Raw genomic sequence first — 22,223 nt, 5'->3', positions numbered from 1 at the left:
GGGGGGGGGGGGGGGAAGAAGGGGAGAAAGAGAGAGGGATAAACAGCTGCACGACCAAATGAGGAGAATGAGAGACCATATCTGTATACCTATAAATATATATATATATATATATATTTAAACCTCATCCTGTGGTTCGAGGAGTCGTCGAAGTGAGTTATATCGTTCAGGTTGGCGAGGTGAACGAGGGAAAGGTAGAGTTAGGCGGGAACGAGACAGCCAAACAGTTAGACCCCGAAGCTTGACAGGTAACAAGGTGCAGCCATGAGTCAGAACTACAGCAATGTCTCCTCCTCGTACCAGCGATACTTTGGAGGAGGACCCAAGATGTCGTACTCCCATCGAGCTTTTTCTGGAGCTAGACCAAGCATGGCAGGTAGTCGTGTTTTTGTCTCAAAAAACCGAATGTTGGGCGGTAGCTCATCCTACCACCTCGGTGGTGGTGGCGGCGGCGGCTCATCCTACCACTTAGGTGGTGGTGGTGGCGGCGGCGGCATGGCAGGTGGAAGTTACAGCTATCAGAGGGTCTCAGGTCTTGGATCCGGAGCTGGTGCTGGGACCGAGCTGGATTTCTCACTCAACGACGCCGTGAACACAAATTTCATGGAGACCCGCAAGACCGAAAAGGCCGAGATGCAAGATCTCAATGATCGCTTCGCTTCGTACATCGACAAGGTAAATAACAACAACAACAACAACAACAACAAAATAAATGATGACATTTGCAATGGAGGAGTGCAAGGAGGCACATTGTGTGTGTGTGTGTATATGTATGTATATGTATGTATATGTATGTATGTATGTGTATATGTGTGTATATATATATATATATATATATATATATATATATATATATATATATATATATATATATATATATATATATACATACATACATATATATGCGCATGTATATATGTATGTACATATGTGTATGTTATATATGTATGTACATATGTGTATGTATATGCATGGATATATGTGTATTTATGTATATGTATGTATGTATGTGAATGTATACGTATGTATATATGTGTATGTATACAGTCACGTGAAAAAGTAAGTACACCCCATGTAAAGTTTTGACTTTTTCAACATATTTCAACATACAGCTATTTGATCTTCATTTCAACAATTTTGATAGATCAAGGTGATATAATATAACAAATATCATGAAACATTTACATTTTGTAGTCCATTGTATCTATCTATAATTCCATTAATCTCTGTGTGTATGTGTGTATGTGTGTTTGTATGTGTGTTTGTATGTGTGTTTGTATGTGTGTATGTTTGTCTGTGACCGCTGTTTCTCGACAACTACCGGTCCGATATACTTGAAACTTGCCAGGTATATTGCTGGGGACCCGAGGATGTGCCTTTTCAAGGTTTCATATTAATCAGACAAGTAGTTACCGAGCTATGGCGATTTCTTTACCAAACACTGCAAGCCGTTCGCTTTGGACCAAACCATTGCATGTAAATAGAGGGGGGGGTTCTGTGGTCGTTGCGAATGGACCAAACCATTCATGTAAATAGAGGGGGGGGGGGTTCTGTGGTCGTTACTGCCACGTGGTTTCAAAGTTTTTTTTTGTTGTTGTTGTTTGCACGCATGTTTTTTTGCACCCACGTACGGGCACGCCATAGCATGTTTACACACACACACCCCTACACAATTTTTTTTTTTTTTTTTTTTTGGCAAGGAACGGGCACCCACGTACGGGCACGTCCTAGCTTATATATAGTACGGGCATGCCCTAGTCTATCTATAATTCCACTAATCTCTGTATGTGTGTTTGTTTGTTTGTTTGTTTGTTTGTCTGTGACCGCTGTTTCTCGACAACTACCGGTCCGATATACTTTAAACTTGCCAGGTATATTGCTGGGGACCCGAGGATGTGCCTTTTCAAGGTTTCATATTAATCGGAGAAGTAGTTACCGAGCTATGGCGATTTCTTTACCAAACACTGCAAGCCGTTCGCTTTGGACCAAACCATTGCATGTAAATAGAGGGGGGGGGGGGGTTCTGTGGTCGTTGCGAATGGACCAAACCATTCATGTAAATAGAGGGGGGGGGGGTTCTGTGGTCGTTACTGCCACGTGGTTTCAAAGTTTTTTTTTGTTGTTGTTGTTTGCACGCATGTTTTTTTGCACCCACGTACGGGCACGCCCTAGGATGTTTACACACACACACCCCTACACAAATTTTTTTTTTTTTTTTTTTTTGGCAAGGAACGGGCACCCACGTACGGGCACGTCCTAGCTTATATATAGTACGGGCATGCCCTAGTAATTTAAATAAACATAAATGCAAATTTAGCATGTGGAAAAAGTAAGTCCACCCCTACATTTATCATTACTTCAAATACCTAAAATTAGAATCAGGTGCACCAGCTCAGGTGCAAATGATTGGAACATCGTTGGAGAAGATCTTGGAGGAACCTGTCTTATTTAAACCTCAGACATTTAGTTTGGTTTGCTCTTTGTTGTTGAAGTGTGCGGCGTCACCATACCTAGATCAAAAGAGCTCTCTGAGGCCTTCAGAAAGAAGGTTATAGATGCCTACGAGTCTGGGAAGGGATTTAAAAAGATCTCCAAACAATTTAAAATCAATCATTCGACTGTCCGGAAGATCATTTACAAGTGGAGAAGATTCCAAACAACTGCCAACTCGTTCAGGCCAGGCCGCCCCAGCAAGTTCAGCCCGAGAGCAGACCGCAAGATGGTGAAAGAAGTCAAACAACCCCAGAATGTCATCACGGGACCTACAGGTAGTACTTGCCACAGTTGATGTCAAAGTGCACGAGTCTACCATTAGAAAGAGGCTGCACAAATTTGATCTACATGGGAGGTGTGCCAGGAGGAAACCTTTGCTGTCCAGTAAAAACATCAGGGCAAGACTAAAGTTTGCCAATGAACACCTCGGCAAAGACCAGCACTCTGGAACAATGTGCTCTGGACAGATGAGTCAAAGGTAGAGCTATTTGGCCACAGTACCAGAAGACATGTTTGGCAAAAACGAAAGATAGCATTTAACCACAAGAACCTGATACCAACTGTAAAGCAAGGTGGTGGAAATATTATGGTTTGGGGCAGCTTTGCTGCATCAGGGCCCGGGCAGCTCTCCATCATATAATCCACTATGAATTATTCATTGTACCAGAGGGGGCTTAAGGATAATGTGAGGCCATCTGTCAGAAAGTTGAAGCTCAACCGAAGGTGGACCTTGCAACATGACAATGACCCTAAACATACCAGTAAATCCACCAAGGAATGGCTGAAAAGAAAGAAATGGAGGGTTCTGGAATGGCCAAGTCAAAGCCCGGATCTAAATCCAATCGAGATGTTGTAGCGGGATTTGAAACTAGATGTGCATGCAAGAAACCCCTCAAACATCGCACAGCTGAAAGAATTCTGCATGGAGGAGTGGGCAAAAATTTCTCCCAGTCGATGTCAGAGACTGGTAGACAGTTATAAGAAATGCCTACTTGAGGTTGTTTCTGCCAAAGGGGGCAATACCACCTATGAGAGCCAAGGGTGTACTTACTTTTTCCACATGATAAATTTGCATTTATGTTTATTTAAATTATACAATGGACTACAAAATGTAAATGTTTCATGATATTTGTTATATAATTTGTTATTATATCACCTTTATCTATCAATATTGTTGAAATGAAGATCAAATAGCTGTACGTTGAAATATGTTGAAAAAGTCAAAACTTTACATGGGGTGTACTTACTTTTTCACATGACTGTACGTATGTATATATGTGTATGTATGTATGTATGTATGTATGTATGTATGTGTATGTATCTGTATGTATGTATGTATGTATATGCATCTGTATGTATACATGAGTATATATGTGAATGTATTGTCATGTCTACCCTGTAGTGAAGACCTCAAGGGGACAGATGACCAAACGAGCTTTAACTCTGAGGCGTCTACCCAACTATGGCGGTACCTTTTGCATGCGCGGGGGGGGGGGGGGGCGGGTCGTCGAAGGCGCATTGGCATAAATGTATCCGCCCCCCCCCCCCAAGGAAAAAAAATTCCATTGATACAGCAAATTGTCCATTTCATCAAGATTACAATTGACAATCTTGATCAAAGCTCGGGTCAACAGGAAGAAAAGTGATGATTTTTCAGATGAAAAATGATGATTTTGGAAGGTTGACCTTGAGTTGACCTTTGACCTATTGCCCTCAAAAATAGTAAATTTCCCTATTTAGTGACTCAATGTGCAAATGCTGTTCAATTTTCAAGTCAATTGCATGAAAATTGAGGATTTTAGAAATTTGGCCTATGTTGACCTTTTGGCCTACGTTGACCTCAAAAACACTAGGTGGTTGAATTCAGTGACCAGATATGCAAGTCCTCTTCAAATTTCAAGTCAATTGGATCCAAATTGAGGATTTTAGAAATTTGGCCTATGTTGACCTTTTGGCCTATGTTGACCTCAAGAATACTTGGTGGTTGAATTCAGTGACCAGATATGCAAGTCCTCTTCAAATTTCAAGTCAATTGGATGAAAATTAAGGATTTTAGAAATTTGGCCTATGTTGACCTTTTGGCCTAAGTTGACCTCAAAAACACTAGGTGGTTGAATTCAGTGACCAGATATGTAAGTCATCTTCAAATTTCAAGTCAATTGGATGAAAATTGAGGATTTTAGAAATTTGGCCTATGTTGACCTTTTGGCCTACGTTGACCTCAAAAACACTAGGTGGTTGAATTCATTGACCAGATATGCAAGTCCTCTTCAAATTTCAAGTCAATTGGATCCAAATTGAGGATTTTAGAAATTTGGCCTATGTTGACCTTTTGGCCTATGTTGACCTCAAGAATACTTGGTGGTTGAATTCAGTGACCAGATATGCAAGTCCTCTTCAAATTTCAAGTCAATTGGATGAAAATTAAGGATTTTAGAAATTTGGCCTATGTTGACCGTTTGGCCTAAGTTGACCTCAAAAACACTAGGTGGTTGAATTCAGTGACCAGATATGCAAGTCATCTTCAAATTTCAAGTCAATTGGATCAAAATTGAGGATTTTAGAAATTTGGCCTATGTTGACCTTTTGGCCTATGTTGACCTCAAAAATACTTGGTGGTTGAATTCAGTGACCAGATATGCAAGTCCTCTTCAAATTAAGTCAATTGGATGAAAATTGAGGATTTTTGAAATTGGGCCTATGTTGACCTTTTGGCCTATGTTGACCTCAAAAACACTAGGTGGTTGAATTCAGTGACCAGATATGCAAGTCCTCTTCAAATTTCAAGTCAATTGGATCAAAATTGAGGATTTTAGAAATTTGGCCTATGTTGACCTTTTGGCCTATGTTGACCTCAAAAATACTTGGTGGTTGAATTCAGTGACCAGATATGCAAGTCCTCTTCAAATTTCAAATCAATTGGATGAAAATTGAGGATTTAAAAAATTTGGCCTATGTTGACCTTTTGGCCTATGTTGACCTCAACATAGGCCAAAAGCGTCACTTCAGCAAAAGTGACTTTGCTGAAGTGGTGGTTGAATTCAGTGACCAGATGTGCAAGTCCTCATCAAATTTCAAGTCAATTGAATGAAAATTGAGGATTTTAGAAATTTAGCAAAGTTGGTGACCTTTGGCTTATGTTGACCTTTTGACCCCAAAAATAAGGCTTCTTGCTTTTGACCAACTCTACCATTTGGTGAAGTTTCGTGAAGATCGGTTGAAAATTGTGACCTGTAGGCCGGTGACAAACAGTCAAACAAACAGACAGACAGAACCACAAACGCAACCGACCAATATACTTGAAAAATCTTCGATTTTGCAAGTAATAAATGTGGTGTGGTGTGTTGGCTGGTACTCAGCTCCAGAGAGAGAGATAGAGATAGAGATAGAGAGAGAGAGAGAGAGAGATAGAGATAGAGATAGAGATAGAGAGAGAGAGAGATAGAGATAGAGAGAGAGAGATAGACTTTGACTTTTGACGTCCTTTTATTCCAAAAATTATAAAGTGCATGGATGTACAGTGTATAAAATCAACAAAGCCAAAAACAAGAGAAAACGATGAAGCGAGGAAACAATACAGATATATGCGTTGATCAGATCAACTTTTACCGAAAACAAATGCAATCTTCTGCAGCAATACTATGAATTGTAGAAATTATGAACAATCAAGAGAAAAATAATACCAACTCGTTTTGGCGGACTTCACAGACACTTTTCAAACACCATTTTTCCACAAATCCATCAATTTCGCCCATGCTCTTGGAAAACTCAAACTCATGTTTTAGCCTTGCAGCACACAGTGCATTGAAAAACGTCATGACCTTGCATTGATGAATGGGCTTACCATTCCGCTTCTCCTTTCTGGACAGGTAAGTAGCAAGCTTTGCTGTAGCTACAAAAAAGCACAACAGTTCATATTCCTTGTTGTGTTGCCGTCTCTTTTTGAGCCCAAAAATAAAGGATCGAAAAGTAAATCTGAAATTCATTTTGAACGACACAAAGTCTAACCATTCAAATAAAGGAAAAAGTCTTTCACAACCAATAAAAAAATGAAAAACATCCTCATTTACAGAACAAAATGGGCAACATGCAGATATTGGGGCAAAATTCCATACATATGTATTACATGGGATGATCCAGTGGGCAAGGCGCCACTGAAGATCACCTGTTCTTTTGTTGATCAGCTTACTATACATTGATTCCCATACAGGTTCATTGGGGGGCCCGGCAGGGAGTAGCCTCTTCCATCGTGCTACTCCATTTAGCGGAGGAATACCAAGAACTTGAGATAACCACCACCTATACAGGCTCTTGCTGCTCTCAGCATGCAATACACTTGTCCCTGTGCTAACAGGTGGAAGTTCCTTGGGAAAGCAGTCAAAAATCAGTTTCGGAAACGGGGACTCGTTGGGGTGTCCAAAAGTATTCCGAGTCCAAAGTTTCTGTAGCTGATGACGTTTTTGAACAACTTTCCTTAAAATCGTTCCAATTGTCCTCTTGGACCGAATCGCCGTCAAGGTTGAAATTTCCTCCACATTCCTCCACCCGACACCGGAGTTTGGCCGAAGGTGCCATACTTTATTTATGCCTGCCTCAATAAAGCGTTGGCACAAATGACGACTCTTGAGAACATCAGGGAAGAGAGGATTGAAGAACAGGGGTTCAACCTCGAACATCCCTGGGGAGTAAGTGTCTGCTTTACGGCTCACGGAAAGTCTTTCCCAGGCACTGAAAAGGCTCTGGTAAAATATGGGGAGCGTTGATGTATTCACGTACTTGAGGTGAGTCAGGAATACTTCGAGACCATAGCCGAGTCTACCCGCCTGCTGTAAAATATGGCAAGCCAAGGCATGGTTTGGCAGGTTTTCACCAAATAGGAGGCGTTGAATGGAGCACAGGCGAAAAGCCATGAGACGGGATCTCACGTGAACAAGGCTCTGACCACCTTCAGATGAAGTAAGGCATATTACACTTGGCCGCAGCCAATGATGGCCTCCCCCAAAAAAGTCCACAAGTTTGGCCTGTATCCTGTCCAGCAGCACTTCTGGTGGTTGCAGGCAAATAAAGCGATGCCACAACGTTGTAGCAACCAAGTTGTTTGCCACTAAGACTCGGCCCTTAAATGAGAGGTGCGGTAGGGCTCTTTTCCACAGGTTCAGCCTCCTGTCTATTTCTCCAGTCACACCTTCCCAATTCCTTTTCTCAAATTGTGTAGAGCCCAGGGACACACCAAGGTAATCAACACCATCTGTTTTCCACTCCAAGTTTTCTGGAAGAGCAGGCAGATGTGTTGAGACAGGTAGGCAGCTATTAAGGTATGGCACCCAAAGAGCTTTGCTTTTCGTCCAATTAACCTTCAGAGATGAAGCCATGAAAAAGGTTCTTAAGGACTTTACAAGAGCAACAATGTCTTGGTGGTTTTTTATAATGACGCAAACATCATCTGCATAGGCCGATATAGTCATTGGTGGGCTTCCAGGAAAACAGGTCAGGCCAGAGATATTCTTTCTCAGTGTGCAAAGAAATGGCTCCATTGCTAACGCAAAAAGCAAACCTGAGACTGGGCAACCCTGCCGTACCCCCCTCTGAACCTTTATGGGGGGAACCAGTTCATTGTTCACCTTAATTACACTGGAGATGTCAGTGTACAATAGAGTTATAAAGGCCCTGAAAATTACCCCAAACCCACATGCTTCAAGAACATGGCACAAGAAAACATGGTCAATGCTGTCAAAGGCTTTTTCAAAGTCTAGAAAACATATTCCAAAATCATTTTGGTCATGGCGAGCATACATTAAATCCCGCACGAAAAAAATGTTGTCGTAAATCGAACGACTGGGGATGCAGAATGTCTGATCAGGTAAAACCAGATCACCAATGACTTTTTTTAAGCGATTTGCCATTGCTTTCGAAAACAATTTATAGTCAGTACACATTATTGAAACCGGTCTCCAATTCTCCATCCGCCGGAGGTCTCCTGACTTTGGAAGAAGACTCACCACTGCTCTCCTTAGGCTTAGTGGCATTACACCTTTTCGCAAGGATTCTTGGATTACAATCAATAGTTCTGGGCCCAAAATGTCCCAAAATTCCATGTAAAACTCAGCTGGCAGGCCATCAATTCCCGGAGCCTTTCCAGATTCCATTCCAACCAGGGCACGCTGTAATTCATCAAGGCTTAAAGGCACATCCAGCTCCAGGCGTTGAGTCTCAGTTAGGGTTGGGAGATGGGAGGTAAAACATTTTATTTTATCCTCATATATATCTTTTTTAGCAAATAGTTCAGAATAATACTTTCTAATAGTGATTTTTACCCCATCAGAACTTGTAATTTCATTCCCACTGGGGTCCTTAACTGATAAAATAAGCTGGGGAGGCTTCGTTTCAGCTTCTAAGTGAAAGAAGGCTTTGCTAGGACTATCTGATACTTTAATGCTTTTTACTCTCAGTCTAACTAGTAGTCCTGCAGCCTTCTCCTGTAATAGTTCCCGGAGTTGGGTCCTTTTTTCAAGGAGCAATTTATAATTTGTCTCATTTTCCTGCTCTGCCATTTTGTTTTGCAGTTTTAGAATTTCGGTTTCCAACCGTGCCAATGTGATTTGATTTTCATGAGTGATGTGGGAATTAAACTGTTGACAAAACAGTCGTATATGAGTTTTCATATTATCCCACCAAAGGTTAGTAGAAGCAAAGAGGGGCTTTTTTCCAACTATTGCTATTGTGATAGAATTTCGTGTATGACTCACAGGACTCCAATGACCGGACTCAGGTTTACAAAAGGTCTTTGTTTATTATTCACTTCATTCCATTTACCAAATAATACCGCATTATTCAATGGCTGAGATTAACTCTTTTCCATGGTCCTTTTCGTTCGGCTGATGTTCCTCCGCCATGGTCCCGTTCGTCAGAGCTCCTCGCAGCAAGTACTCTCGACTCCAGCCGCAGCTCCCGCTTATATGGACCAACTCGACTTAATCCTCTGTCCGCTGAACTCGTAATCTCTTCTCCGCTGACGTTACTGGTCGCCTTCCTGGCGCCAGCTAGCCCCCCCTGTTGTGAGTTCCATTTATCAAACAATAGGGGGGTGCTCCAGCCTGGGGCTGTGACCAGGTGTTTCAAGAGATTATCATGTTCGTGCACATTCCTAACTCATTTACAAACTCGTCCTTCACAGAGTTTGCATGTAAAATGTATTTGCTTTGTTACCAGGTTAATTAATAAGTTACCAGTGCCAATTAATAAGTTACGCTGAGTTACACTTCCACAATTCCCTCATCTTTTTGTTTTTTGTTTATATTAACCATTAATCTAAACATCAATATAAGTAAATAATCAATCACTACAAGTAAACATCATTACAAGTATAAGTAAATAATCAATCACTACAAGTAAACATCATTACAAGTATAAGTAAATAATCAATCACTTTGGTAATCAAATTCCCTTGGGCATACACCGTCATCCTGCAAGAATCACAAAACATTTCGTTGGTCATTGACTCCTTCCATATCGTTCAATCTATTGCATTTGCATCACAAATATATTTTCAAAACAACACTTCACCATCACCAAGATACAACAATTTCACTTCATTTTCAAGTTTTGTAAAGCATCTGCACCATCTGGCAAAAAACGTTTTCCTCCACACAAATGTTGACTTTGTTTGAAAGGAAGGGCTGATCACTTGTGTTTGAATCCTGGTATGAAACATTTTCTCCGAATGTCTTCATAGCTCCTGCACTACTTCGTGTAGGATTTCGCTGTTGTGGTAACATTGCGGAGTCATAGGCTGACCCTGCTCTCCTTGTAGCATTCTTGCCACTTTTTGCTGTAAACCATAGTAATTCCTGAACACGGCCTTCACCCAGTTGTAGTCGACTTGCCTCCTCCCTCATTGTGAGTGGGCAGCAAGTATTGGTGTGACGTTGATTGGCCAGCAAGATGTGGAACAGGGATGCCGGATGCATCCACAATGATGTTGGGACCATGGTGTTCAGGTCATTCATGGTCCTTACCAGGAGCAACCAGCAGAATCGTGCACAGCTGTTGTGACAAGGGCACAGCCGTTTTTTGCAGCTCCATGCTGGTTCCCCGGACGTTGGTGAAGTAATAACATATGTCCCCGCATTTCACAGAGGTTGCAGGTAAAATGTCGTTGTCCTGCAACTTCTGATGTGGTGAATGTTCGAAGGCTTCGAACAAGAGTAAGTGATCGCCTTTCTTTCATATGTTGCAGTGTGATCCAGGCAAATGGTCACATAAATTTCCTTGGTGAAGGTAAGCATTCATCTCCAAGTTACACGGGAGAATGTCTTCATCATTCTTTGAGAAAGAGGGTGTATGCCACGATTAACTTCATTTTTTAGCCACAAATTTTCTTTCTCGACCTTCTTCCCAATTCCGTTAGCAATCCCTCCAAACTGTGATCTCGTCTTATCCTTATGCTCAGTCACATCTGAATCTGCTTTCCGCACACACTGGATCAGATAGGGTACATCTTACCATGAAATCAGCATAATCATGTATATCTTCCGACAGTTTCACATTCAACAATTTGTTGTTTTTTCCTTAACACAAACGTTATATTCATTTATATGCGTCACACAAATAATATTCAATCAGGTATGTATTTTATTACTAATCTAAGAATAGCATTGTATATGATTACAATCACAAACGGGAATATCTAATTCCCAACAACAATTTTCCCAAACCAACAAATTAAGCATAATGTATTATTACCATAATTCCTCTCCACTTTTTCTTTTCCCTCTGTTTTTCTAACAGTGTGTCACTCGTGGTGATATGAGTTCACTGATATTGTAATTGACACAACTCATAACATTGTCGTTATGCCATTATCTTAATTCTACTGTTTATGTCGCCATAAAAGTCTTCCTTTTCTGGTTTCACACTTCTTTCCTCATTTGTCACTTCATGCGTTATCATCGTGTTGTTGGTTACCTTATTCAAACACACCGTCACTAAGGCTTTCAAGCAAGCCACCACTAAAACAATTGCCAATATAACTACTAAACCAACAAACAAGTCTGCTACTCCTTGTATATATTCATACCTATGACATAGTTATATGTCGATGACATTTAACATTATATACCAAACTAACAAGCTTCCTAAAAGGTAAATAAAGAAAATCCCTTAATATGTAACATAATCAGATTATTTGTCTTGCCCTGATCCCCCTATCTCCCGGGGTTGAACTCAATCCCCTGATCATGAGTGTAGTTGTGATACATTTTTCACTCATGTTGTATTAATATCAGCAGGTAATTGTATGTCATGTAGGCAAATAAATGTCACTATCCCAAGTAGGAATATCACATGTTGAAAATGTAATGTTTATCAATGCAAGGGGTGTTAAAATGTAATTCAAATGACTGTAAATCACGACTATCATTTATCTACCACTGAATGTTCTGCTGGGCTGCTAGGTGCAGCCTCATTTTCTGTGGGATCGTCCACCTTAGCCCCATGTCCTTGTTTGCAATGAGGGGCATGAATCCAACTTTCTATTTTGGGTCCATATTTTTTTTTTCTATTCTTATCAATCTCCTATGGTTTATCAATTTGTTCCAAAACACTGCAACCAAAGGTTTTAACCAAAGCTCTACCAAACTATTTCCAATTTGAACTCAAAATGCTAATTAAACAACAATTCAAAGAATTAACTTCAATGGGTCAACAAACTCATTTTATAAACAGATCTCATTTTCCCATCCAATAATTTTCCTTGCCAAATGTCATATTGCAACACTTTAATAAACCTTCGAAAAATGTCTCCCAAATCAATAAATTCCCTTTTTACTTCCCAAATACTCATCTGTAAATTACATATTCAATTACAGTTTTTTCCTATTTGTTCGGCCTAAATGGCCACTGAAGTGGCTGCCAACATGCAGTACCGTTTTTATCTACCAAGCAAGTATTCGTCCGCATAAGATCTCTACCAAAATGTTGTTTGTAAAAACAAATCTGGGATTTCTGATTACATGGATGCACACTCTCAGGACATTTCAGGCTGCTTGTTAACAATCCACTACGATTAATTAATTCCTTTACCCACAATCAAATAATTAGTACAAATTGAGGATATTATCCCTATCACATTCATTTATAGATTCATTATGTTGGATCTAAATTTTCTCCCACTGCTGCAAGGAAGAACAATAGCTCTAATAAGTCTTTGTAATATCTCACTTCATTTACCCAGCATCGAAGAATTTATTTACTATCCATTCCCATCTGTTAACCAGTGACTTTGTTTGAACTCCAAAACTTAATTTGATGAATCCCATGTGTATGGTACCACTTATTGAAACCCCTACTTTTGTAGAAAGTATCCAAGTAAGTGTTTTAATACACCCCCTTAACTGTTGCTCATCCATTTCTATGCACCCAGTGAGTACTACTGACACCAGTATGCCAATATAGGTGTGCGAGATTAACAAATATGTTGCAGGTACATGTAACAGCGCGTTCTGAGTATAAATAACGTAACAGCGCGTTCATGTCTGCCCCTTGGTTTAAGATGCACAATGCATTCCGTTTTAAAACTCACAATAGTTCCAATCAGCAAGATTTTCTTTACTATTTTCCCATATCATCTATGCCTAATACACATCCATACATGCAGCACAATTTATATGCTGATAAAATTCAAGTTTATATATATATATATAAATCCATGAGCAGAGTATTCTGGGAAGTCAGTGTAAGACCTCTCCCAAATTTGGATAATTTTGTACTCCCTCATTTCCTTTTATGAAGCTCATATCCATAAATAGCTGTTATTCTCATATAAATTCTATCAAAAATGGAATCCCAAAATTACTCACAATTTTACTATTAATTAATGGCTGCTCATAACCCAGCACATCAAATTTTTTATATTCCATTTCCCTTGACAAAAGAGATAATGTTCATAATCAAATTATATTTCTATTTTATTTTACGGATTCTCTGGATATTCAATCCCATCCACATATCCCAATCCCATCCACATATAACTATCCATTTCCAGACAGGCACACTGTCGGTGTCAACAATCTTGTAAGATTGATACACAAAAACACACACACACATGCATTATGCATATTTGTTTGCGTTGGAACCATTATTTACAGATCAGATGGGTGTCAATTTTATTTCAATTTCATAAAATTTGTCAATCAAATTCAAAATGCTTATAGACAAATGAACCAAAAGTCCATTCTTAGAAAACCTTTATGATGTCAAATTGAAATTACCCTTTCTGCCTTCACAATAATCTATCCAAATTTTGACTACACACCCATTTGCATGTCAGTCGACCATTGACCTATCAATTGTGCGGAACAATAGTCCGAAATTCCCACCTGATCATCATGTGACTCTTGTCACTTAGTTTCAAAAATTTGCAAAGCAATTGTTCCAACTTTGTAAATTTAAAATTGTGTGCCCAACATAAAAGATCCAATTTCGGCATGTGATCAATTAATTACTAATTTGCTTACAAGCAAAAGAAAAAATGAATAATTCTTGCTCCGAAAACTTTTCAGACCCAAGAATCATTGACAGTTATTCATGTTTGTCCAGTAATCGAATCTGTTGAGGCCAATCATCATTTGGGATTTGCAGCAATGAAGGCCTAATCATTGTCTGAGGTACCGGTACGTACTGGTACCCTTGATCTTGGTTTGCCCCATGACCTTGTCCTCCTGTTGACATACGGACATCTTCTTCTCCAATGTCCCATCTTTCCACACTCGAAACACCGGTTTCTGTCGTTTCCTGGTCTGTGCACCTGTGCATTTGTATTGCTGGGCTGCATCTCTACATTCCTGAGTTGCCACTGCAATCTCTCGTTGTCTCCTGAAACACGAAAAAATTCTCTGTACCGTCCTTTTTTGGGGAGACAACTGGAAATCAGATGGGACAACCGTCACTTTCATTCCTAATTTCGAGGGCAGTTGTGCATTTGTCTCCTGCACTGTATCCTGTATCCTTTTTATTTTAAGTTCTAGATCCGTTATCCGTTCTTGCTGTTCCCGTTGTCTGGATTCACCATCCCAAAGATGGAATGCAAGCCAGTCTACCGTTAGATTCTGTCTCTTCCTGGCTTTCAATATTTGTTCCAATCTTTCCAATCGACTTCGCTCAAATGTACCATCTCTTGGAAACTCCTTATCATGTCCCTTTGTCCACAAATACCAATTCTCGACCTGCCTTATAGCTTCTGCACCATAACGGTCGTACATATGATGTGTACAAGTACCTTTTGGTGGACTCTCTGGTTGTCCTTGTGTATTCTTGCAGGCTCCATTTCCCATTCTGCCTTTTATCAAAGTAGCGTTGGATGTGTTGTAGTTTGTTCCTCTAAAGCTTCACTCGTACCTCCAGGAAGGGTCTCTCCACCTGTTCACACGGTGATTTCCAGAGAATCTCCCTCAGCCGTGGCTTTTGCACAATCCAATCTCACAGATCAGTATTTGCAGATGAGCCGGAGGGTCAGTATGAAATGGGTGAATCCTCAGGTGTCCGCTCTGTTTGACGGGGAAATCACACAATGGTAACCGCACATACATATCTGTATATAAACTCACCACCTTGCTCAATTTTCCCAGGTTGTCTCCACATTGATAATATCTCGCAAAGATATCAAAGCTTCTTTCTTGAGACCGCATTTTCATCAATCAAACAATCAATATATTCAATTCAATTTATTCAGTTCAATTTATGCAATTAAATTCAATCAATTAGATTCAATCAATTAACAATTCAATCAATTATTCAATTTCAATTAATTCATCAATATTCATCAATAAATCAAATTAATCATTTTGAATGACTCCTTGCATAAGCCCTTTCCCCAATGATGTCAGGACAGGTCCATCCATTGACTGAGATCGACTCATCGGTCGTCACCTCTGGTTCGTACCTCATGTCAATTGATGAATCACCGTCCTGTCCTAGGGTCATATCTGACATATTTCCCCATTTTGCCTGGTCTCCACAAATTTTCTTTGCAACCACTAAAGGCAACTCATCCTTCATTCGTGAGACAGCCAAAATGGATGGCAGATATTAAGGTTCATTGGAAAAAAATCTCATCATTTTTTCCTTTAATAGTACCCAAAATCTCTTGGCAATTTAAATTTCGTAAAACTACTGAAATAAGACTGTAAAATTCCTTCAATCATGCTAAATTTTGAAGCTCCATTGCTTGTAACACCCAATTTATCCCATAGGGCTTGAAAGTTCTTTCCCAAGTTCATGCAATCATTCTGCATTTGAACCCTATGATATCATTCATAATAATCATCATGATTTTATAGTCATGGTCATATCATAATCATCTATTTAAAACGAACATTTCCTTTATCACCACAATTATGTGGTATAATCAACAATAGAATAAAACTGTACATAGCAACAGGCTACCTCATGGCCACTCAGTATACCTATTGACAATAAGTCATAACAATATCGAATAATCATTGAACAATTCAAAAATCGCTTCCACTGCTCCAGCCGCAGCATTCGTCATTTTGTTTGCTCATCCGCATGACCAAAACGAAATAAAGGGAGCTCAACCATTACACAGCGCTTTTAATGGCGCATGCCATAGAAACTCAACGCAATTTCGACTCAGCCAGAAAACGAGCAAATTTTGCAGGATGTTAACTGGAATTAGTCGTGAAAATATATCCAAAATACACAAAAAATACACATCCACAAAATAAACAACAAACCCAAACAAACCCAAGGTCGACCCTCTTACACAGTAAATTACATCATTTCAGCATCGTATTGATTGCTGAAATATTCCAGGGTTTATACATACCTTAAAAGAGGTATGCGTGGTGTTGCCCCCTCCCACGTTTATTCCAGGGTTTATACACACCTTAAAAGAGGTATGCGTGGTGTTGCCCCCTCCCACTTTTAATTCCTCATTAAATTCCTCATTAAATTACTTATTAAATTACTTATTAAATTACTCATTAAATTACTCATTAAATTACTCATTAAATTATTCGTTAAATTACTCATTAAATTACTCATTAAATTACTCATTAAATTATTCGTTAAATTACTCATTAAATTACTCATTAAATTACTCATTAAATTACTCATTAAATTACTCAGTAAATTACTCATTAACTTAACTTACATAGTTTCAGCATTGTATTGATTGCTGAAATATTCCAGGGTTTATACACACCTTAAAAGAGGTATGCGTGGTGTTGCCCCCTCCCACTTTTAATTACTCATTACATCGTTTCCATTAAAAAAACATCGCTTCTACTGCTCCAGCCGCAGCATTTGTCACTTTGTCTGCTCATCCGCATGACCAAACCGAAATAAAAGGAGCTCAACCATTACACAGCGCTTTTAATGGCGCATGCCATAGAAACTCAACGCAATTTCGACTCGGCCAGCAAACGAGCAAATTTTGCAGGATGTTAACTGGAATTAGTCGTGAAAATATATCCAGAATACACAAGAAATACACAAAAATACACTCCCACACAAATAAACAACATTTATTCCGTTTAACAGAACAAACATTTCCTCTATCATGACATGCATGTCTTCAAAATTATATGCCCAAGAGAAAAAGTAAAATTAATTAAAACTGCGGGCAGTGATGATCCGGGGACAATACCGCTCCATCCTGATTGGACGAGTGCGTGCTAGAGTCGTTAACAACGACAGTCCAGATCCGATTGTTCAAAATTTAAACTCAATCGATCGAAAAATGAACGCAGGGATGCATTTTAAAGGTGCAGTGGCACTAACTGAGTTGCCACGAATATGGCCACGAAATTGCCAATATGGCCATCACAAAATATTTTCCTTAATCAATTGGCTCATAGCATAACCAATCTGCAAGTATTTCATCCGAAGATGTATCTCTCAGGAATTTTAATTAAATAAGTCATTTATAAATCAACGAGTTAATTTATTAAATGATTAATCAATAAATCAATATTTTCCTTGACAGCCACATCACTTGGTCAGTGTCATGTCCAAATATCAGCTTCCTTACTCAAAAGGTGCCTGAGTTAATGTAATGTAATTAATGTAATTAATAAATGTAATGTAATGTAATGTAACAACAAGTTCCAACAGCAAGTTCCAACAGCAAGTTCGAACAACAAGTTCCAACAGCAAGTTCCAACAACAAGTTCCAACAAGTTCCAACAGCAAGTTCCAACAGCAAGTTCCAACAACAAGTTCCAACAACAAGTTCCAACAGCAAGTTCCAACAGCAAGTTCCAACAACAAGTTCCAACAACAAGTTCCAACAAGTTCCAACAACAAGTTCCAACAGCAAGTTCCAACAACAAGTTCCAACAACAAGTTCCAACAACAAGTTCCAACAAGTTCCAACAGCAAGTTCCAACAACAAGTTCCAACAACAAGTTCCAACAACAAGTTCCAACAACAAGTTCCAACAACAAGTTCCAACAGCAAGTTCCAACAGCAAGTTCCAACAACAAGTTCCAACAGCAAGTTCCAACAACAAGTTCCAACAGCAAGTTCCAACAACAAGTTCCAACAACAAGTTCCAACAACAAGTTCCAACAACAAGTTCCAACAACAAGTTCCAACAGCAAGTTCCAACAGCAAGTTCCAACAGCAAGTTCCAACAACAAGTTCCAACAACAAGTTCCAACAACAAGTTCCAACAACAAGTTCCAACAACAAGTTCCAACAGCAAGTTCCAACAACAAGTTCCAACAACAAGTTCCAACAAGTTCCAACAACAAGTTCCAACAGCAAGTTCCAACAACAAGTTCCAACAACAAGTTCCAACAACAAGTTCCAACAAGTTCCAACAGCAAGTTCCAACAGCAAGTTCCAACAACAAGTTCCAACAACAAGTTCCAACAACAAGTTCCAACAACAAGTTCCAACAACAAGTTCCAACAGCAAGTTCCAACAGCAAGTTCCAACAACAAGTTCCAACAGCAAGTTCCAACAACAAGTTCCAACAGCAAGTTCCAACAACAAGTTCCAACAACAAGTTCCAACAACAAGTTCCAACAGCAAGTTCCAACAGCAAGTTCCAACAACAAGTTCCAACAGCAAGTTCCAACAGCAAGTTCCAACAGCAAGTTCCAACAACAAGTTCCAACAGCAAGTTCCAACAACAAGTTCCAACAACAAGTTCCAACAAGTTCCAACAACAAGTTCCAACAGCAAGTTCCAACAACAAGTTCCAACAGCAAGTTCCAACAACAAGTTCCAACAGCAAGTTCCAACAACAAGTTCCAACAACAAGTTCCAACAACAAGTTCCAACAGCAAGTTCCAACAGCAAGTTCCAACAACAAGTTCCAACAGCAAGTTCCAACAACAAGTTCCAACAGCAAGTTCCAACAACAAGTTCCAACAACAAGTTCCAACAACAAGTTCCAACAACAAGTTCCAACAACACGTTCCAACAGCAAGTTCCAACAGCAAGTTCCAACAACAAGTTCCAACAACAAGTTCCAACAACAAGTTCCAACAACAAGTTCCAACAGCAAGTTCCAACAACAAGTTCCAACAACAAGTTCCAACAAGTTCCAACAACAAGTTCCAACAGCAAGTTCCAACAACAAGTTCCAACAACAAGTTCCAACAACAAGTTCCAACAAGTTCCAACAACAAGTTCCAACAACAAGTTCCAACAACAAGTTCCAACAAGTTCCAACAGCAAGTTCCAACAGCAAGTTCCAACAACAAGTTCCAACAACAAGTTCCAACAAGTTCCAACAGCAAGTTCCAACAACAAGTTCCAACAACAAGTTCCAACAGCAAGTTCCAACAGCAAGTTCCAACAACAAGTTCCAACAGCAAGTTCCAACAACAAGTTCCAACAGCAAGTTCCAACAACAAGTTCCAACAACAAGTTCCAACAACAAGTTCCAACAGCAAGTTCCAACAACAAGTTCCAACAACAAGTTCCAACAAGTTCCAACAACAAGTTCCAACAGCAAGTTCCAACAACAAGTTCCAACAGCAAGTTCCAACAACAAGTTCCAACAGCAAGTTCCAACAACAAGTTCCAACAACAAGTTCCAACAACAAGTTCCAACAGCAAGTTCCAACAGCAAGTTCCAACAACAAGTTCCAACAGCAAGTTCCAACAACAAGTTCCAACAGCAAGTTCCAACAACAAGTTCCAACAACAAGTTCCAACAACAAGTTCCAACAACACGTTCCAACAGCAAGTTCCAACAACAAGTTCCAACAACAAGTTCCAACAACAAGTTCCAACAACAAGTTCCAACAACAAGTTCCAACAACAAGTTCCAACAGCAAGTTCCAACAGCAAGTTCCAACAACAAGTTCCAACAGCAAGTTCCAACAACAAGTTCCAACAGCAAGTTCCAACAACAAGTTCCAACAACAAGTTCCAACAACAAGTTCCAACAACAAGTTCCAACAACACGTTCCAACAGCAAGTTCCAACAGCAAGTTCCAACAACAAGTTCCAACAACAAGTTCCAACAACAAGTTCCAACAACAAGTTCCAACAACAAGTTCCAACAGCAAGTTCCAACAACAAGTTCCAACAACAAGTTCCAACAAGTTCCAACAACAAGTTCCAACAGCAAGTTCCAACAACAAGTTCCAACAACAAGTTCCAACAACAAGTTCCAACAAGTTCCAACAACAAGTTCCAATTATCAAACAATATCAAAATATTAGGACCATCATCAAACCAATGAATGACTCCATCCTTTAATGACTCCATCCAAACCCAGACATTTTGAGTTCCGTAACTTTAATACTTCAAATTTTCCATTCCTTCCCTTCCTTATCCTTCGATGTAGGGATGGGTTCTTTTTAGGATCATGTTGCATCGAGCATTATTTTTCAAACAGTGTGACTATTAAGCCCACGCCAAAACCTCTGACATCCCACCATTAACACCTATTTTAAGCGTGCCGAATCAGTAAGCATCACCCCTTCTATGAGCCTCGACCAGAGGGTGGTTGTCATCCACAAACACTCGTCGCGAGCTGTTCCATTGTCTGTTGATTCCCATTCTGCTGTTTTTGTCTCATAATCAAGATAAATTTGGAACAGCCCTTAAACTAACACCAAGCAGATCAATTTTTATATTTAAATATAAAATCATTTTCTCATTAATTCATAATCATAGAATCATTTAATCCGTGTCACCCATGCTATTTATCTAGCAAATTTCGTCAAAAAAAAACACAACAGCACTGGTTCCGTGTCACCCATGCTATTTATCTAGCAAATTTCGTCAAAAAAAAAATCGAACGAGTTTTAGTTATGGCGGGAAAACTGAAAAAAATTCTCTATTTAAAACGGGTGTACACGATTGTACACGTGTACGGACCTTACCGAACCTTACCGACCCGGCAAACAAATCGCCTCATGGTGCACTTCATGAGCCGACTTGCCCGCAGACCAGAGTAAGGCTCTTAACACCCAGCGTATACCGTACGCATATGCAAGCACACGAATAATAGAATCATTTAAACCGTTCCATCCGTGACTTTTACCTTGGACGGTCGTGACAAAAATACTTTTACACTCCTTGGATTACCTACGGAATGCAAGTCCCACACACCAAATCCTCCATCTTCAGAATTCATATTTCATAATGGACAGATCCCCAAGACGTCATGCTTACATGCTCACCTTGGCGACGTCCACTCGAAATTTCAGCGGTGCCTCCATATTGTGATAGAATTTCGTGTATGACTCACAGGACTCCAATGACCGGACTCAGGTTTACAAAAGGTCTTTGTTTATTATTCACTTCATTCCATTTACCAAATAATACCGCATTATTCAATGGCTGAGATTAACTCTTTTCCATGGTCCTTTTCGTTCGGCTGATGTTCCTCCGCCATGGTCCCGTTCGTCAGAGCTCCTCGCAGCAAGTACTCTCGACTCCAGCCGCAGCTCCCGCTTATATGGACCAACTCGACTTAATCCTCTGTCCGCTGAACTCGTAATCTCTTCTCCGCTGACGTTACTGGTCGCCTTCCTGGCGCCAGCTAGCCCCCCCTGTTGTGAGTTCCATTTATCAAACAATAGGGGGGTGCTCCAGCCTGGGGCTGTGACCAGGTGTTTCAAGAGATTATCATGTTCGTGCACATTCCTAACTCATTTACAAACTCGTCCTTCACAGAGTTTGCATGTAAAATGTATTTGCTTTGTTACCAGGTTAATTAATAAGTTACCAGTGCCAATTAATAAGTTACGCTGAGTTACACTTCCACACTATCCATAGGATGCGAAAGGCTTCCTTAAACAGGGTATCATCCAAAAGGCTTGTATTGAATTTCCAATAGGCGCTCCTCCGTTTGAATTGTGGGAAAGATAGGCCCATCGTGACCATGTGGTGGTCAGAGAAGATGGAAGGGGTAATAGTTGAGGAGGTTACAATATTCCTTAATCGTGGGGTGATGTACCAGCGGTCAAGCCTCGCTAAGGATACTTGGCCATTGGAGCATCGACACCATGTAAACTGCCGGTCATTTGGGTGCATCAATCGCCATACATCCAAAAAAGCCCCACCTGAAAGGAACTGGGAGAGGTCACCATGGGACTCGGGATGTGGTTCCGGTGAATTTCTGTCTATTTTGGGCTCTAGCGTACAATTGAAATCTCCCCCCATGCATATGCACTGATTTGGGTCAAACAAATTTAAATGGTTTATCACTTCAGTAAAGAAGGCTTTACGGTCAGTACTCT

At 40.0% G+C, this 22,223-nt stretch overlaps 2 protein-coding genes across 2 annotated transcripts in view; both read left to right on the top strand.

The window, feature by feature from the left end:
- LOC137428009 (desmin) overlaps positions 1-22,223 on the top strand; it is an 81,173-nt gene continuing 58,950 nt past the window's right edge. The window contains exon 1 of the mRNA XM_068117902.2: positions 1-675. Within this exon, the coding sequence (XP_067974003.2) occupies positions 265-675 (411 nt within the window). The 5' untranslated portion in view covers positions 1-264. The remainder of the gene's footprint in view (positions 676-22,223) is intronic.
- Positions 3,956-20,693, top strand: LOC144892190 (uncharacterized). The gene is made up of 3 exons (XM_078777470.1): positions 3,956-3,961; positions 18,193-19,053; positions 19,478-20,693. The coding sequence occupies exons 1-3, from the start codon at positions 3,956-3,958 to the stop codon at positions 20,213-20,215; spliced, it is 1,605 nt and encodes a 534-aa protein (XP_078633596.1). The 3' UTR covers positions 20,216-20,693.

The sequence above is a fragment of the Myxine glutinosa genome, chromosome 5 (assembly GCF_964187855.1).
Source record: "Myxine glutinosa chromosome 5, kmMyxGlut1.1, whole genome shotgun sequence".
In the NCBI taxonomy this organism is placed as follows: Eukaryota; Metazoa; Chordata; class Myxini; order Myxiniformes; family Myxinidae; genus Myxine; species Myxine glutinosa.
Note: the sequence above shows the minus strand (reverse complement) of the source record. Positions and strands in the feature narration are given on the sequence as shown.